The 14,789-nt window shown below is 50.8% G+C and overlaps 1 protein-coding gene across 2 annotated transcripts in view; it reads right to left on the bottom strand.

The window, feature by feature from the left end:
• Window positions 1-14,789, bottom strand: part of dnc (phosphodiesterase dunce) — a gene marked incomplete in the record, with an annotated part of 535,642 nt that overhangs the window by 158,761 nt on the left and 362,092 nt on the right. For both annotated transcript variants that reach the window (XM_069310042.1, XM_069310041.1), the window contains 1 exon segment: window positions 14,069-14,181. In XM_069310042.1, coding sequence (XP_069166143.1) covers window positions 14,069-14,181 — 113 coding nt within the window.

The following is a 14,789-nucleotide window of genomic DNA, read 5'->3' as shown; positions in this document are numbered from 1 at the left end:
CCCGCGTAGACAGCCCTCGTAGACAGCCCTCGTAGACAGCCCGCGTAGACAGCCCGCGTAGACAGCCCGCGTAGACAGCCCGCATAGACAGCCCGCGTAGACAGCCCTCGTAGACAGCCCGCGTAGACAGCCCGCGTAGACAGCCCGCGTAGACAGCCCTCGTAGACAGCCCGCGTAGACAGCCCTCGTAGACAGCCCGCGTAGACAGCCCGCGTAGACAGCCCTCGTAGACAGCCCGCGTAGACAGCCCGCGTAGACAGCCCTCGTAGACAGCCCGCGTAGACAGCCCGCGTAGACAGCCCTCGTAGACAGCCCGCGTAGACAGCCCGCGTAGACAGCCCGCGTAGACAGCCCGCGTAGACAGCCCTCGTAGACAGCCCGCGTAGACAGCCCGCGTAGACAGCCCGCGTAGACAGCCCTCGTAGACAGCCCTCGTAGACAGCCCGCGTAGACAGCCCGCGTAGACAGCCCGCGTAGACAGCCCTCGTAGACAGCCCTCGTAGACAGCCCGCGTAGACAGCCCGCGTAGACAGCCCTCGTAGACAGCCCGCGTAGACAGCCCGCGTAGACAGCCCGCGTAGACAGCCCGCGTAGACAGCCCTCGTAGACAGCCCGCGTAGACAGCCCTCGTAGACAGCCCGCGTAGACAGCCCTCGTAGACAGCCCGCGTAGACAGCCCGCGTAGACAGCCCTCGTAGACAGCCCTCGTAGACAGCCCGCGTAGACAGCCCGCGTAGACAGCCCGCGTAGACAGCCCGCGTAGACAGCCCGCGTAGACAGCCCTCGTAGACAGCCCGCGTAGACAGCCCGCGTAGACAGCCCTCGTAGACAGCCCGCGTAGACAGCCCGCGTAGACAGCCCTCGTAGACAGCCCGCGTAGACAGCCCGCGTAGACAGACACTGTCAACATTGCCAACAGTTCACACCCAAGAGCTCTCATCAAACTGCTTTATCTAAATGTTGTTCGTCGTCCTTTTCCTTCCCTTTACCCATTTATACAAAGATCCAGAGTTACTTTTCAGAGAATGTAACATCAAATGAACAAATCCACAAGGGCCGTGACGAGGATTCGAACCTACGTCCGAGATCATCCCAGACGGATAACATCAACTCGTATGGTGTTGTTCAGCAGAACGGGAGGGAGCACATATCCTACACCTACACCTATAAAGGTTAGGTGTATCCTCTCCCCTTCCTTTTCCCGCTTAGTCATTAAAGAAGTCTTCGAGAAGGTGACCAGCGTCCTTAATATTCACGGTACCACCGCTGGTACTACAGACTTCCGCCTGGAGGTCGTCGTGAATATTCTCAAGTAGATAACCCTAGACTTCATTCTTAAACATTCACGTAATCAGTCCCGCAGACAGCACTCTCCTTAGGAGCTCCCATTGAGCCCAATGCCACTGAAGAGATCCTTAGGAAGATATTCACTGACCTCTCCACCTGCCTGTCCCGCGCCAGGATAAACTACTTTTTAAAGATATTTCCCAATCCCATAACACAGCACACTATTGGAGACTGTGTTCAGAAAATGCACTCAAGTCGTCTTGACTTCAGTGACCTCAGTGTCCGCACTGCCACCCATCACGTTCGGGCCAAGTTTCATATCCTCCTCCTCAGCAAAGAGTGACCTGGTCACAGAATAGTCTACCTGATAATCCTGGTGACAGAGCGGGACACGATCACAGCTACACACACTGCACCACCAAGTGGAATTCCCTGGAGAATTAAACCACACACCGGAAGATGAGGCGACGACGACGTTTCGCTCCGTCCTGGACCACTATCAAGTCCACTGAGATGACGACGATGACCGAAACGTCATTACACACAGAGATCACACTAACGTGATGCATCAAATTTTACCCTGTCGTAGCTCAGTCGATTAAGGCAGTGTCTGGCATGCTCCCGGACGCAGGTTCGAATCCTCGTCACGGCCCTTGTGGATTTGTTCATTTAAACGTCATCGTCTCATCATCTTCCGCTGTGTGGTTTAGTTCTCATATCATCAAGCCACGGTGAACTCATCGTCGGAATTCCCTTCCGGCCTCATCATCCAAATCACCAAAAGTCGACAAAAAACTCAGCCGGGACATCCCCGGCGTTGACAGGGATCAGTTACAACTTTGCTCAAAGCAGCACAAAAAAGTGTCTGGTACGTTCACAGTAGCGATACATAAACACTGCGTCAACCGTGGGAGTCGAACCCGGGTCCCAAGGCCAGTAGCATCAGCACTCAACCCCCAAGAACGTTGTGTGTGATGATGGCGGCGGACCGATGGCCTTATGTGAAGACACCAATATATCAATTTGTCAGTATGAAAGGCAACTTGGCTTAAATCAAGTTGACTCCTGTACTCACCTAGTTGTGGCTTGCGGGGGTTGAGCTTTGGCTCTTTGGTCCCGCCTCTCAACTATCAGTCAGCTGGTAAACAGATTCCTGAGCCTACTGACCTCTATCATATCTACATTTGAAACTGTGTATGGAGTCAGCCTCCACCACTTCACTGCCTAATGCATTCCATCTGTTAACTACTCTGACACTGAAAAAGTTCTTTATAACGTCACTGTGGCTCATTTGGGTACTCAGTTTCCACCAATGTGTATGTGTGTAACTGAACTTGAACTGCAACCAAACCACCCAGCTCCGGACCTCCCGCTGTACTCACCTAATTGTACTCACCTAGTTGTGCTTGCGGGGGTTGAGCTTTGGCTCTTTGGTCCCGCCTCTCAACCGTCAATCAACTGGTGTACAGATTCCTGAGCCTACTGGGCTCTATCATATCTACATTTGAAACTGTGTATGGAGTCAGCCACCACCACATCACTTCCTAATGCATTTAATTTGTCAACTACTGTGTGTGTGTGTGTGTGTGTGTGTGTGTGTGTGTGTGTGTGTGTGTGTGTGTGTGTGTGTGTGTGTGTGTGTGTGTGTCTGAACTCAAGAAAATGTGAATGGTAAAGTACAGTGAAAGGGGAAGAAGGGAAAGAGATCTAATGACCGCATATTAACAGCTAAACCACCCGGATAACAGGCACTTATACCACCTTAAACGATACTCCCATACCGCCTCTCACTTGTTTGCTTGTGTGTGCATCTCACTATACCTGTTACACACACACACACACACACACACACACACACACACACACACACACACACACACACACACACACACACACACACACACACACAAGGTGGAGTGGCAACATCGGGGGCCAGGAGCTAGGGGGGACGAACTTCACCCAACTTGCCAAGGTGAATCCTGGGGGCTATGGGAGTGTCATAGGCTAATCGGGGTCGGCCCCAGTGCCAAGCTTCAAGAAATGTCGGCTATTATAGCGACCCCTGCGATTTTCTTGGTTGGAAACCAGGTCACAGGTTAATGTTTTTCATAGTTTTTATGCTTATGCTCACCGTATTCACTCGGGTTACAGTGCTACATTTTCAGAGAGAGAGAGAGAGAGAGAGAGAGAGAGACCGAGGGTAGGAAGGAGGGGGAGGGAGAGAGGGAAAGAGGAGGGGGGAATGTTGGGGAGAAAAGTGGAGAAATGAAGAGAGGAGGAGTTAATGGAAGAGAGATGAGGGGGAGAGTGAGGGGAAGGGGAGAAAGGCCCTATAATCAAAGAATATAGACCCTATAATCGAACTATAATCAAAGAATAAACACTACTTAAAATATTACTAATACTATTACATGAAATTCAAAACTCACACATGTAATTGTCCATTGTAACCAATGTAATTGTCCTCAGCAACCTGTTTACTGTACACCCCCCACTCTAAGGGGAGGACACCTCACACACCCACTCTAAGGGGAGGACACCTCACACACCCCACTCTAAGGGGAGGACACCTCACACACCCCACACTCTAAGGGGAGGACACCTCACACCCCCCCCACTCTAAGGGGAGGACACCTCACACCCCCACTCTAAGGGGAGGACACCTCACACCCCCCCCACTCTAAGGGGAGGACACTTCACACCCCCCCCCACTCTAAGGGGAGGACACCTCACCCCCCACTCTAAGGGGAGGACACCTCACACCCCCACTCTAAGGGGAGAACACCTCACACCTCCACTCTAAGGGGAGGACACCTCACACCCCCCCCACTCTAAGGGGAGGACACCTCACACCCCCACTCTAAGGGGAGAACACCTCACACCCCCACTCTAAGGGGAGGACACCTCACACACCCCACACTCTAAGGGGAGGATACCTCACACCCCCCCCCACTTTAAGGGGAGGACACCTCACACCCCCACTCTGAGGGGAGGACACCTCACCCCCCCACTCTAAGGGGAGGACACCTCACACACCCCACTCTAAGGGGAGGACACCTCACACACCCCACTCTAAGGGGAGGACACCTCACACACCCCACTCTAAGGGGAGGACACCTCACACACCCCACTCTAAGGGGAGAACACCTCACCCCCCCCCCACTCTAAGGGGAGGACACGCCACCCCCCCCTAGAGAGGCCACCGTGGTAGGTAAGGATGGTAAACCAATGTATACTACGCACGCCACTGAACTACTCTCTCTCTCTACAGCAACTTACCACCAGTCTTACGATCAGTATGACGACTTGACTCTTAAACCCGAAGGAACCCAGTACAAAGTTGGCATTACGCTCCAGTCTTCCAACTTGAGGTGGGGGGGGGGGGGGCATACGCACTCGCACTCACGCAAGTATACTTTGTATACCAAGTCTGAACGTTGGCGAGGTAGCGAAGGTAAACCACCGAGCAAGAGAAGATAATAATATGGTATTCCCTCCACCGAGGACACCTTAGGGAACCAGAGGAATGAGGGGGGACACTAGATCACTCAGGTAATGGTTGGGCAAAGATTAAGAGTGTGGTGTTTTTTTTATTATTATTATTATTATTTTCTACCACAGACGTGGCCACACAGTTACAATGCTAACCAGCATATATATACATTTTCTTCTGTCCTCCATGGACAGGGTTAGAGATGTGACATATCTGTAAGACATATAGTTCAAGGGTTTATTGAACAATCCCGTGCCTGGTACGGGGTATTTAACGTACAGGTATGAGACAAGGGGATGAAGATGGAAGGAGTGAAGGAAGAAGTGAAGGAAGGAGGGTCAGAAGAGAGAGAGAAGGAGAGAGAAGAGAGAGGGAAGGAGCGAACAGCACATGACAAGCGCCACACAGAGGAAATAATTAACACTCCAGTTAAAAATGCAAGATGAAACGCCAGCTGATTACAGGTAAGTTAATTAGGTAGTCCTGGGTGGTGTTCGTGTGAGCGCCATCTTGGCTTCCCAGGAGCAGAAGCCCCCTGAAGTGGGATCCATCCACGGGGTGACGACCCAGAGATCCGGACAACACCTGATGCTCTTCTCATTTTTGGGGGGAGCTTCTCTGTAGCTAGCAATTGCCTTCCCTGCCTCTAGTTGCCGCTACAGGGCGCCGTCCCCCCCAATAGTACTCGGGGAACACCTCGCTCACACACTCCAGTGCCAGCCTGTACTCCTCCAGGCTTACAGTCCACTGGTTTACTATCTCTAGTCTCAGAATTATGACACACCTATCCCCAGGAGAGAGAAGAGAAGAGACGACCGGGCCGCGGGGACGCTAAGCCCCGGAAGCACCTCAAGGTAACCTCAAGGTAGGCCAACTCTCCCAACTCCTGCCATCCAGTCTTATCCTCAGTCCTCCAGTCCTGCCTCCAGTTCGACTCCCAGCCTGCTTGATACCTGCTTGATGGGGTTCTGGGAGTTCTTCTACTCCCCAAGCCCGGCCCGAGGCCAGGCTTGACTTGTGAGAGTTTGGTCCACCAGGCTGTTGCTTGGAGCGGCCCGCAGGCCCACATACCCACCACAGCCCGGCTGATCCGGAACTTCTCTTAGAAAACAGCCCTCCAGTTCGACTCCCAGCCCTCCAGTTCGACTCCCAGCCCTCCAGTTCGACTCCCAGCCTTCCAGTTCGACTCCCAGCCCTCCAGTTCGACTCCCAGCCCTCCAGTTCGACTCCCAGCCCTCCAGTTCGACTCCCAGCTCGTCCCTAACACTAAAATCTACAAACAGATGTCAACAAACTCATTCAGCGGGTAACAGAAAATAGGCACAATTTTCAACACACCAAATTGCAGATACTTATAAACGGCGATATTAAAGAGCTCCAACGAACCCCAACAATCAGATATCCTCTCAGAAGGTAAACAAAAGGATCTTGGAAGAATAATGTCTTATAACCAGACGCTTAATGAGCACAACAAAGCAAATATACCACCCGGCAGGATACCTTGAGGTTACCTTGAGGTGCTTCCGGGGCTTAGCGTCCCCGCGGCCCGGTCGTCCCAGGATTACAAGAGGGCGACACACACCTTCAAATCCTGGGATTCCACCACAACTTTCATACTATTTAAATCACTTGTGTTTCTCCGTCTTGGGTGCTGCCCAATACTCACTTCCCCATTCAAGGCTGGAGATATTTATGAAACACACGGAATACAGAGAATACAGCATGTATACAGACTTATGCATCTAAATTACTACAATTTTACCAAAGCATTCAATTTATGCTTACACTTTGTAGAAAGAGGAAGAGAGTGTGTGTGTGTGTATAATATATATATATATATATATATATATATATATATATATATATATATATATATATATATATATATATATATATATATATATATATATACACACACACATACATATATTCCAGTTACTTGAAGGCCAAAGACCCAAATATACTAATAAAATCAATTAATGGAATCAAAGTTATGTTTGGCACATGCAACATTGACCCACTTGAAGAGTAGAGGTGCCAAAGGCACAACAGTGAGCAGTGTATGACCGGGAAAGGCCCTCGACTCTTCACAAGCTCCTCCCACCAAATATAAGCAGGAACAGAAGTATTGCAAGAGGCAAGTGGCCAAGTACCTGATGGAAGTGCCGGATCAACCGGGTTGTAGTGGAGATATGGACGTGCGGGCCGCTCCATGCAACAGCCTTTCAAATTAATTTACCAAGAGATATGCATGTCCCCCTCCCCCTCCCTTCCCATATCCTTCCCACAGGCGAGCTTGGAGAGTAGAACAATATTTTCCGTCCCACAACAGGTTAGCTACTCCCACACAGACACACACACACACACTAACAGACACACACACACACACTAACACATACACATACACACACATCCACACAGGCGGGGCGGGTCCAAGAGCTAATAGCTCGGTTCCGCAGACACAAATAGTAAATACACACACAAACACACACGTGGTGGAGGCCAAGACCGTCAGTAGCTTCAAAGCGTTATATGACAAAGAGTGTTGGGAAGACGGGACAACACGAGCGTAGCTCTCATCCTGTAACTACACTTAGGAAATTACACACACACACACACACACACACACACACACACACACACACACACACACACACACACACACACACACACACACACACACACCCCACCCCCCTATAAACACAGAGAAGGAAAAAAAAATGTGACAATTGAAAGGGTCCTCCACACCGTAAAGGCTCTCAAGGAATTTCTTCAACCAGTTAGATAATATGTACAACAGTGGTCCAGATGAAGCAGAGCTCTAGTGAGCCTAGCGATGGTTCCCCGGGCCTCGGGGCCGCTCTACGACCCACAGAACCTGTAGTAAACAGGTTTTCTACGATTTAGCTTCCAACGGTCTGTAACGAAATGAAGATGAAGCAGATGCAAAGATTAAGAACACTTCGTTTTCATTTATTAAAAAAAAAAAAGGAACAGCAACATATATTGTTACTTATCGTTCACAGACTTTGAGAAATGATTAGGAAGTAGGTCTTTTAATCAACTTTTGAACCCCCCCCCATCACATCACCTCTCCTACCTCCCCCCCCACCCCCCAGGCGGAGGCTTGATACAGGAGACCCTTGTTCTCGTCAGTAGGGAGAGATCACTGTAGGAAGGAAGAGTAGGAGGGGAGAGCGAGGGAAAGAGGGAGGGAAAGGCAAGGAAGGGGAAATATAGATGGTGGGAAAAGGGTGAGGGGGTGGGGAAAAGGGTGAGGGGGTGGGGAAAGAGTGAGGGGGAGAGGAGGGAAAGAGAGAGAGGGGAGAGATGTGGGTGAGCACAAGGAGACAATGAAGGTGTCTCCAAGACCCTGAACGCCCTTTTGCTGGAGTTAAGATCAAACTCTGCGACAATGACGCCGGTGTGCGTGGGTAGCAAGCCCTCTTCTGTGGCTCCCTTCATCACCATCATCATCATCATCACCATCATCACCATCACCATCATCACCATCATCATCATCACCACCATCATCATCATCACCATCATCATCATCATCACCATCATCATCATCACCATCATCATCATCATCACCACTATCATCATCACCATCACCATCATCACCATCATCATCACCATCATCACCATCATCATCATCATCACCACCATCATCATCACCATCAGCATCACTATCATCATCACCATCATCATCATCATCATCACCATCAGCATCACCATCATCACCATCATCATCACTATCATCACCATCATCTATCTTGGGAAGGAAGTCTGAGAACCCCACAAACACCTGGGCCAGTATTAATCAACCCTGGGACCCAACCACGAGCGAAACCTATACATCTCGACTCAATAAATGGCGGTTTTGTTTACAGTCACCAAACAGTTTATCAGCTGTTTATCAGTCGTAAACTGTCTTATTAAATGCAAAACAAACCCGCCACGATTAAGGACAGATGTAGAGGCTTCGTTGGTGCTAGTAAGTAGCGATACGAGGCTTTGATAAGTAGGTTTTCCCTACTTAATTAAGTTCAGACGAGGCACTTCTACACACCTCCCGGAGGTACATGCAGTAATTGAGGGTGCTGGAGACGTCTTATTTGAGACTGAGTGAAGACCAGACAATAACAATACATATAATATCTATTCACTTCACGGGCTCACCATAGCCCGTGCTACTTGGAACTTTTTGTTCCAAGTAGCAAATCTTAAACACTAATATCTATTCACTTGACTAATGATGGGGCCTCGCTGCGATGGGGGGTGACAGGACGCATTGGCAAGTTATGTATTGGAGTGAGTTGAGGTCACAGTCACAACGACCAGGAACACAGTCACAACGACCAGGAACAGTCACAACGACCAAGAACAGTCACAACGACCAAGAACAGTCACAACGACCAAGAACACAGTCACAACGACCAAGACCACAGTCACAACGACCAAGAACACAGTTACAACGACCAAGAACACAGTCACAACGACCAAGAACAGTCACAATGACCAAGAACACAGTTACAACGACCAAGAACAGTCACAACGACCAAGAACACAGTCACAACGACCAGGAACACAGTCACAACGACCAGGAACACAGTCACAACGACCAGGAACACAGTCACAACGACCAGGAACACAGTCACAACGACCAGGAACACAGTCACAACGACCAAGAACACAGTCACAACGACCAAGAACACAGTCACAACGACCAAGAACAGTCACAACGACCAAGAACACAGTCACAACGACCAAGAACACAGTCACAACGACCAAGAACACAGTCACAACGACCAAGAACAGTCACAACGACCAAGAACACAGTTACAACGACCAAGAACAGTTACAACGACCAAGAACAGTCACAACGACCAAGAACACAGTTACAACGACCAAGAACACAGTCACAACGACCAAGAACAGTCACAACGACCAAGAACACAGTTACAACGACCAAGAACACAGTCACAATGACCAAGAACAGTCACAACGACCAAGAACAGTCACAACGACCAAGAACACAGTCACAACGACCAAGAACACAGTCACAACGACCAAGAACACAGTCACAACGACCAAGAACACAGTCACAACGACCAAGAACACAGTCACAACGACCAAGAACACAGTCACAACGACCAAGAACACAGTTACAACGACCAAGAACACAGTCACAACGACCAAGAACAGTCACAACGACCAAGAACACAGTCACAACGACCAAGGACACAGTCACAACGACCAAGAACACAGTCACAACGACCAAGAACACAGTCACAACGACCAAGAACACAGTCACAACGACCAAGAACACAGTCACAACGACCAAGAACACAGTTACAACGACCAAGAACACAGTCACAACAACCAGGAACACAGTCACAACGACCAAGAACACAGTCACAACGACCAAGAACACAGTTACAACGACCAAGAACACAGTCACAACAACCAGGAACACAGTTACAACGACCAAGAACACAGTCACAACAACCAGGAACACAGTTACAACGACCAAGAACACAGTCACAACGACCAAGAACACAGTCACAACGACCAAGAACACAGTCACAACGACCAAGAACACAGTCACAACGACCAAGAACACAGTCACAACAACCAGGAACACAGTCACAACGACCAAGAACAGTCACAACGACCAAGAACACAGTCACAACGACCAAGAACAGTCACAACGACCAAGAACAGTCACAACGACCAAGGGGCCTTGACCGCCCGCCTGCATTAACCTTCTATCCAATAACATATATTTGTGATGCGGACGTCGGAAATGGACTGAAGACACTGAGATTAGCATCGTTACCCGGCGCTGGTTCGAGGCTCTCACGTCTACCTTCACTCACGTCTGGCAACTGCTGCTAAGGAGCACCAACCAGAGGCTCCTCGTTAACTGCGACGCTGTTGGGTCCCTCTCGCTCGTTAGCTGGGAAGCTGTTGGCTTCCTCTCTCTCTCGTTAGCTGGGACACTGCAGGCTGCCTCTCGTTAGCTGCGACGCTGTTGGCTGCCTCTCTCTCGTTAGCTGGGACGCTGTTGGCTTCCTCTCTCTCGTTAGCTGGGACGCTGTTGGCTTCCTCTCCCTCGTTAGCTGGGACGCTGTTGGCTTCCTCTCCCTCGTTAGCTGGGACGCTGTTGGCTGCCTCTCTCTCGTTAGCTGCGACGCTGTTGGCTGCCTCTCTCTCGTTAGCTGGGACGCTGCTGGCTGCCTCTCTCTCGTTAGCTGGGACGCTGTTGGCTTCCTCTCTCTCGTTAGCTGGGACGCTGTTGGCTTCCTCTCTCTCGTTAGCTGGGACGCTGTTGGCTTCCTCTCTCTCGTTAGCTGGGATGCTGTTAGGTGCCTCTCGTTAGCTGCGACGCTGTTGGCTGCCTCTCTCTCGTTAGCTGGGACGCTGTTGGCTTCCTCTCTCGTTAGCTGGGACGCTGTTGGCTTCCTCTCTCTCGTTAGCTGGGACGCTGTTGGCTGCCTCTCTCTCGTTAGCTGGGACGCTGTTAGGCGCCTCTCGTTAGCTGCGACGCTGTTGGCTGCCTCTCTCTCGTTAGCTGGCACACCTGAGACAGATGTGTCATCTCAGGTCACTCAGCATCCTGCCACATGACACACCTGAGACAGGTGTGTCATCTCAGGTCACTCAGCATCCTCCCACATGACACACCTGACTCAGGTGTGTCATCTCAGGTCACTCAGCATCCTGCCACATGACACACCTGAGACAGGTGTGTCATCCCAGGTCACTCAGCATCCTCCCACATGACACACCTGAGACAGGTGAGTCATCTCAGGTCACTCAGCATCCTGCCACATGACACACCTGAGACAGGTGTGTCATCCCAGGTCACTCAGCATCCTCCCACATGACACACCTGAGACAGGTGTGTCATCCCAGGTCACTCAGCATCCTCCCACATGACACACCTGAGACAGGTGTGTCATCCCAGGTCACTCAGCATCCTGCCACATGACACACCTGAGACAGGTGTGTCATCCCAGGTCACTCAGCATCCTCCCACATGACACACCTGAGACAGGTGTGTCATCTCAGGTCACTCTGCATCCTCCCACATGACACACCTGAGACAGGTGTGTCATCCCAGGTCACTCAGCATCCTGCCACATGACACACCTGAGACAGGTGTGTCATCCCAGGTCACTCAGCATCCTCCCACATGACACACCTGAGACAGGTGTGTCATCTCAGGTCACTCAGCATCCTCCCACATGATACGAAGCATCAGCCGCAGACGACGGAAAATTCGAACATTGAACCAGGGACCAGACTGCCTCCACTCCTCTTAAAGTTGTAGGACGGAGACTGCCGCCCTCCACCACAACCTCTCCCTCTCTCTCCCCCCCCCCTCACTCTCCCCCCCCCCTCACTCTCCCCCCCCCCTCACTCTCTAACCCCCCCCACTCTCTCACCCTGGCTTGGCGCTTTCCCTCTTTCCCTTCTCTCCCCCCCCCTCACACTCTCCCCCCCTCACTCTCTCCCCCCCCTCACTCTCTCCCCTCCTCACTCTCTCCCCCTGGCTTGGCGCTTTCCCTCTTTCCCTTCTCTCCCCCCCCCCTCACACTCCCCCTCCCCTCACTCTCTCCCCCCCTCACTCTCTCCCCCTCCTCACTCTCTCCCCCTGGCTTGGCGCTTTCCCTCTGATAGTTCCCTTCCCTTCCCTTCTCTCCCCCACCCTCACCCTCTCACCCCTCACTCCCTCCCACCCTCACTCCCACCCTCCCTCCCTCCCTCCCTCTATCTCCACCACGACCTCCACTCTCCCACCATTTCCCTTTATATAGTTACAAGCTCTCATCTCCTTTATACAGCTACAAGCAGTTGTCGCCTTTATGTATACGGCAACATGTGCTATAATGGTCTGTATGTTAGGATGAAAATTATGTTCTAATGTTCTAATGTTAAGTTACATGTGGAGTCCCACAATGTCTGTGTGTGTGTACTCACCTATTTGCGCTTGCGGAGGGATGAGCTCTAGCTCTTTGGTCCCCCTCTCAACCGTCAATCAACTGGTGTACAGATTCCTGAGCTTACTGGACTCTGAACTGCAATAAACAAATACTTAAATACCCCCCTCCTCCCCCCCCCCACGCCAATCGTGAAGGACACCTCCGTTTCCTATGTTCCCCCGACACCCCGCTCTCTCGCTTTGTCACAACGTACAAAACCCGACATACTAACCTTACCAGAAACACACACAAGCCACCCATATCTAACCTTACCCAAACCGATGCATAGAAAACGAGGACTTTTATTTGTGAGGCGCTACTTTACGTAGCTCATTGCATTCCGTACGTTGGGGGACTTAAGAGAATCTCAAGTATTAGTTGAAAGGGATGGGTTGATTTCCTGCGCCTGGGTATGATAAAAGGCAGGTAGGGGGGGGGGGGGAACTACTATACATGACCCTCCTTCCCCTCCCCCTCTCTCCCTCCCTATGCCTAAGTAGACCCTATTCCCCCCTCCCCCCCTTCCCAATGCCTATCCAGCAATTGTGTGTTGTCCAGAAGCCAACTACTCACCAAAAATACTTTTTGAAAAGGGGCTCTGTAGTGTGGATGCGAAACAATGCCTTTTTCTCCCCCTATCCCCTCCCCCCCCCTTTCCCTTCTTCATCCTCTACTAAAAAAAAATAGTAAAAAAAAAAAAGGACAATTTCAAAAAGGTTGTCACGTCATGTCTGACTCTTTCGTCCCGGAACAGAATTTCGAATAGCACTTCTCCTGAATAGATATTCATGTGGCTGAAGAAAGTTGTGAATGCAGCGAGAAAAATATTGAAAAAAAAAAATATAAAAGTTGACGCGCGCTCTCTGTCTTGCGGTGTGTGGGGCTTAGTCTATCTGTCTGTCTGTCTGTGTTGTAGAACTACTTTTGACCAGAGCTTGTCTAAGGTAAGCTACGCCGACAAGAGACGTATATGTAGACGTATGTAGACGTGTATTGAGACGTATATCTGACTACGATCAGGTTGCTTGTACGACATTTCCACCAATGACGTCTTGCCACCGAGATATCTCCAAGAACATAAAACTTCGACCTGTCGCCCGAGGCCAAGTGTCACACACACACACACACACACACACACACACACACACACACACACACACACACACACACACACACACACACACACACACACACCTGGGAAGATCGGTACAGTACACGGTTACCGAGCTACAGAACATAGCAACCGTTGCAATGGGTCTACGGAGAGCGAATAAAATTAGAGGAGCCAGGTACTCACCTTAGAGGAGGCCATGTCCGAGACGGAGCGATGGGTCTGAATGGTCTCAAGTTGGTCCAGACACCAGTCCAACTCCTCCAGCGTCTCCAGGGCCACCTTGGTGTACGCCTCATCTGTGAGGGGGAGACAACAAGAGATTCATCTGATGATCAATGATACACATACACGTTGACCACACCACACACTAAAAGGTGAAGGGGACGACGACGTTTCGGTCCGTTCTGGACCATTTTCAAGTCGATTGAGAATGGTCCAGGACGGACCGAAACGTCGTCGTCCCTTCACCTTCTAGTGTGTGGTCTGGTCAACATACTTTAGCCACGTTATTGTGACTCCTCGCCTGCATACACATACACAACTGGCGACTCTCATTTCACAGGCGTAAATAGCATTATTGCGTAAACTATTTACCAGTTTAATGAGGTAGGGGGAGGTAGGGGGAGCCGGTCGGCCGAGCGGACAGCACACTGGACTTGTGATCCTGTGGTCCTGGGTTCGATCCCAGGCGCCGGCGAGAAACAATGGGCAGAGTTTCTTTCACCCTATGCCCCCTGTTACCTAGCAGTAAAATAGGTACCTGGGTGTTAGTCAGCTGTCACGGGCTGCTTCCTGGGGGTGGAGGCCTGGTCGAGGACCGGGCCGCGGGGACACTAAAAGCCCCGAAATCATCTCAAGATAATCTCAAGATAGGGGGCACTCGTCCAGGAATATTGAACAGGGT

Source organism: Procambarus clarkii, chromosome 66 (assembly GCF_040958095.1).
Source record: "Procambarus clarkii isolate CNS0578487 chromosome 66, FALCON_Pclarkii_2.0, whole genome shotgun sequence".
Lineage (NCBI taxonomy): Eukaryota > Metazoa > Arthropoda > Malacostraca > Decapoda > Cambaridae > Procambarus > Procambarus clarkii.
Note: the sequence above shows the minus strand (reverse complement) of the source record. Positions and strands in the feature narration are given on the sequence as shown.